This window comes from Anneissia japonica, unplaced genomic scaffold (genome assembly GCF_011630105.1).
Source record: "Anneissia japonica isolate Jap-2015-1 unplaced genomic scaffold, ASM1163010v1 scaffold287909_len199859_cov185, whole genome shotgun sequence".
Lineage (NCBI taxonomy): Eukaryota > Metazoa > Echinodermata > Crinoidea > Comatulida > Comatulidae > Anneissia > Anneissia japonica.
In genome coordinates, this window is record NW_022688465.1 from 118,297 (window position 1) to 123,320 (window position 5,024).

General features: G+C 33.8%; 1 protein-coding gene across 1 annotated transcript in view; it reads right to left on the reverse strand.

Moving 5' to 3' along the window:
* Window positions 1-1,072: 1,072 nt before the first annotated feature.
* The window catches only part of LOC117121755 (probable ATP-dependent RNA helicase DDX43), a 21,051-nt gene continuing 17,099 nt past the window's right edge, over window positions 1,073-5,024 (reverse strand). Inside the window, exons 17-19 of the mRNA XM_033267062.1 lie at window positions 4,082-4,220; window positions 3,284-3,371; window positions 1,073-2,811 (exon numbers count right to left, since the gene is read on the reverse strand). Coding sequence (XP_033122953.1) covers window positions 2,620-2,811; window positions 3,284-3,371; window positions 4,082-4,220 — 419 coding nt within the window. The 3' untranslated portion in view covers window positions 1,073-2,619. The remainder of the gene's footprint in view (window positions 2,812-3,283; window positions 3,372-4,081; window positions 4,221-5,024) is intronic.

Consider the following 5,024-nt stretch of genomic DNA (forward strand, 5'->3'; position numbering starts at 1 on the left):
TTAAGTTTGATGATATTATTGTATAGATTCTAATTCCCTTTTTCTATTTTGGGTAATTGTAGGTTAAGCTATGTACCTTCGCATGTGTTTTTATGTTCCTTTCCAATAGTGAATTCTGTAAATAGAGATTTACGACTATTTCTTCATCTTATTATAATATCTTTTTAAGGATGTGATGTTGTTAGAAGATGGTTTATCAGCGCAACAGTGCCGGATACCGTTAACAACATACTGCGGTGTTTGTGAAAAGAAAAACACTAGATTGTCTTGTGGTTGTGGTTATGAGCGTATTGTACTTCCTTCTTTCGACGCCGACTACTACAGTACTAAAGTTAAGAAAAACCTTTAGTTCGGAGTGTTTATACAGCTTCATTTTACTGTTTAGAACGCCACCTAAGGTATAGCGGTGAAGGCCATTGCCTCCAGCACTGATCGTTGCCCAGACACCTTCAATTCACGGTGTGGGAAGTCAGACGTTAAATTTTTAGTTCGATATGTTTGTCCTGTTCAGCTTAGTACACCAACGTAATGTCATTTGTAGAGATAATGATCTTTAACGTGTGCCGGGTCGAAGGTTATGCGTTAAATCCATTTATAAATTCATAATGGGTTAAACTACTTCACAATAAAAATTCTTTGTAATATCACAGCACACTACTGTACTGTACTTTTTTTTTTTTTTTTTTTTTACTATTACATTATATTAGAGTTTAGGCTAGCACCATGCAGGATATTATTATTTAAATTTCGACAATTATTTTTTCACACAGAAAAAAATTATCCAAAAATAACTTACTTAAAAAAAAAATCGATTAAACTTCTATTCTACGAGCGGTTCGAGAAGTAGGCCTCTATACGTGAAACAAGATTTTTAAAATTAGTATTACAGTAGTGAAATTCAAATATAATTTAAGTTATATTTTTCTAAAAATCTATTTCAGTTTGAAAATTCGTTTCAGGCCCACATTACACTTGGGTGTGCATCCCCTAGCTGTCACGTGTCCACACAGATCGTAGTGAACGGGATTTCAAACTACTGAATTTTAGATATTTGAAAAAGCTTTGAGACATGTTCATTGGGTAAACGTAGCCAAAGATTTAATCTGTTATAATCGGAAAACCTCTCATAACATTCAATTTAAAACTTCGAATTAAATTATCGACTTCCAATTAAATATATGGTATTTAGTTTTTCGCAGACGAGATTTACCAACTTTTTACTAGCACGCCACAAACGTAAGACTCTAAGCAACCGCAAGCTATGGTTGTTCACTATTGTCTTGTTCCTCTACCGTTAAAACATTGAGGTGCCTGATAATTAAATAACACGTTAAGTTTAATACACTTTGAAACTGTCTGCCTGTCAGTTTAAACGATACAATAATTTAGAAATTGTATATTGTTCTAAATTTCCAATTAAAAGCTAATAACTTTATTAGATATACAGAATAAGCAATTCAAATATTCAAATATTGAATTCTTTGAGGTACAGTATTTTGCTCACAACCAAGACAGTATGACAAATAGAGGGCGCAATATATTCTGTACAGAATTTAAGTCGCATGCTTTTCACTTCCATTTTTTTTAATTCAAGAACTTTAAATAGGAAAACTAACTACAAACTATGAACATACTATTACTGACTTTAATTTATCGTACTTAGTTGTACGATGTAAATATATTTATTAAAAAAAATATAATAATTGAGCATAATATCTGAGTATTGATAGCTCTTCCAACTCATAATAAACAACTGGCTAAACCATTGAAGTGGACTAATGCAGTTTACATTAATAGGTTTTGCCTATACACTTTAGACCTAGTCCTAAAGTAAATCTTTCTAAATTACATCATATTAGCCATTCAAGCTAAGTCCATACTTTCATAAACTTTAATCTTACAATAAAATAATCTCTCAACATACAAATATACAACAGTATCATGTTTTAAATGAAAACACAGCATGATTTGCTGATATTTGGGTGTGATATGACATCATCATGCCGATATATAAGCAAATCACACATGTCATATCAAACTCTCATAGTGTGAACAGACCTTAAGAACAATACGTTATTTAACATTCAATCCTGAAAAGTAGAATATGTAGTGTATTGATCCCCTAAACAGCTTTTGTAATCATATGACCAAAAACGAGTGCACACATGCAGCAATACTCCCAATTAAGGCATAGTGGCACCCATCGTGCATGAGTTTGTGGACATTTTGGAAGACAAAATAAAAACAAAAAATGCTTCTTGCTGTCTGGAATATATAACACCTTGCAATCCTTACATCACATCTGGATCACAGTTCAGGCGTATATTATAAGTATCATATTCCTAGAAATCAAATTATTTGAACAATTTTCATCAGTGATTCATATTTGTAGAATTTATAAAATGTAATCAGAACAAGAACCATTTGACAAGTTTTACAGAATATACTTGGTTTGGTGGAGTATATAGAGGGCTCATGTCAGAATAAAATTGTTGTTTTCTAATAAAAACAAATTTGGTTAAAACTATGAATGTTGTAACTAATTAGTACCAAAGAAACGGTTCCCTTAACATTCACTTCAGAATCAGGAAATACTGTCAACATATTTTCAGGTTTTTCTTACCATCCTCCCTTCTGAAAGTGCCCGCCAAAGGAGCTTCGGCCCCCTCCTCTACCCCTTCCACGTCCACCCCCGCGTCCACCTCCCCTTCCCCCACTACGAAATCCATTTGCCATTTCATTCTCAGCTTCTAACTTCTTTTGGTGTTTCTTCCACCTTTCTGCCATATCTACAAGCTCATCAGGAACTTCCTGCAAAGAAAGCACGCCACAAAAATAAAAAAAAAAAAAACCAAAAATAAAAAGAACACCCTTATAGTAACACAAATGCTACAGTATATAATCTTATTTGGCTTTTAATAGATATTTTTGGTGAAGTTTTGTTTCTTGAAAACTGTATTAAAATTAATACAGATGAACTTGCCTAAGTCGAATCCAAAATGGCATTGAAAAATTGTTTAACTTAGATAAAATTTGACTTACAGGTCATTAATTGATGGATAACACAACAATTTGGCATATAAAATAAAATACTCAGAAATTATTTGAATTTGGCAAAGTCGCCTTAGGCAAGTTTAACTGTAATACAAATTTCATGTTTTTCATTTTCAATTTGGAAAAAGTTTGAAATATAGAATGTAAAATCTCTTATTCTCTTATTAAATTTTGTAAATGATTATTTTATGTAATAAAAAAAAACCAAAAAAACAAGAGTTTAACACACCTGGTGAGCCTCTTCCATAATTTTGATAATGTCACCTGCCCATCTCCAATCGCGTCTTGTCATCAAAGTTAAAGCTGTTCCAGTCCGCCTGCAAAAGTATAAAGTTAAATCTAAATGGCCTATCTCATATTACTACCTGGTTTTTAATAATACTGTACAATGTCTGTAAGTAAACAAACACTGAATTTGATGATCATTTTGATTCTTGTCATTGAGGAATACAATGTATTAAATGTTTGAATGTCTGGAATCTAACCCTAACAGTTACAAGACTGCAGTACAGCCACTGTAGAAGAGTACAATTAATGGGGCTATAGGTTCATAATCACAACCCACAACCCACATGATTATGTTGCAGCCCACAAAAATATATTTAAAACCCTATGCATGTGACCCGCCAATCACCTAACTCTGGCTAGAAAACACCTTGCACAGCCTGACACCGATCATCTATAAAAATAATATTACTACTGATAATAAACTGGTATAAATGTAGTGCATAAAGGTTTTTGCAAGCACACTGGAAACGTCAAAGTTTGGATGTGGCCCTTAGGTGTAAAATCAGAAATTCACTTTGGCCCTCCGACCCATTTTTATGCCCACCCCTGGCCTAGGGTATGCAATGTAAAAGTTTGACGCCCAAAAAACATGGAGGCAATTTAATACCTGAAATGTTTAAGGATCACAGTCATATAAATTTGCTGAATGTCCGCATAACTCAAAAAAAAAAAAAAAATATCCTGGTGCGAGGGCTGTAAAAAATTACAAATATTGTCCCCTCTCACTGAATTCACCTACCCTGCTCGTCCTGTTCTTCCTACTCTGTGAACATACTCTTCAATGTGGCTTGGACAATCATAGTTGAGCACATATGTGATATCCTTGATGTCAATGCCTCGTGAGGCAACATCAGTTGCTATCAGGATCTTTACGTAACCTACAACACACAATAGCAGCACATAAGTTATACAGTGACATATCCAGGATTCTAAAAAAGGGGGAGGGTAGGTGTGCTGAATAGATCTATTCAACATTACCCAAGGCAGACTGTTCAGCGCACGCAATGTGGCTCCCACCAACTTAGTTAACCCTCTAGATACCGTCTTCGACTGTAGTCGAAATTGACCTCAAACCGAGAATTCCCATTTTCGACTGTAATCGAAACTTCGTGACTAAAAAATAGGTGGTTTTCAAATCGCTCTTCTGTTTTTATTTTAGCTCCAATACGTCAGAAATTTTGAACACGTATGCGTGAAGCTTTTGTTTTTCGAAATCTGTGAAGAACTCACATGCGCTTATATAAAAATTTAGAAATATCAATTTGAAATCGTTATTAATTTCAAAAATTTTTCGAAATGGACGCACAAGATGTGTACACAGCTGAGCAAGCGATTGACCTGATTTTTGATTCAGACAGCGATGAAGGTGAATTTTTAGATGTGCGAGACCTAGACGTGCCTGTTAGCGATGATGACGGTGGGGCTTCAAGCAGTTCTGACGGCGGAGATATTCTTGATGAAGATGAGCCTAGGTCTAGAAATGTGAGGGTAGTCGACGCTTTTGAATGGAAAGATCGCGCTTATAGTTATGGATGGTTGGGTAAATAAATTATATAACTGTGTGGAATAGGAATGTTTTATATTTGTTTTTATTTTTTTTTGGCTATAATTTATTTTTTTTTTGTTTTTGTTTACCATTTTTATTTTTCATTTTGTTTGTAATTTATGTTTTTTTTTATTTT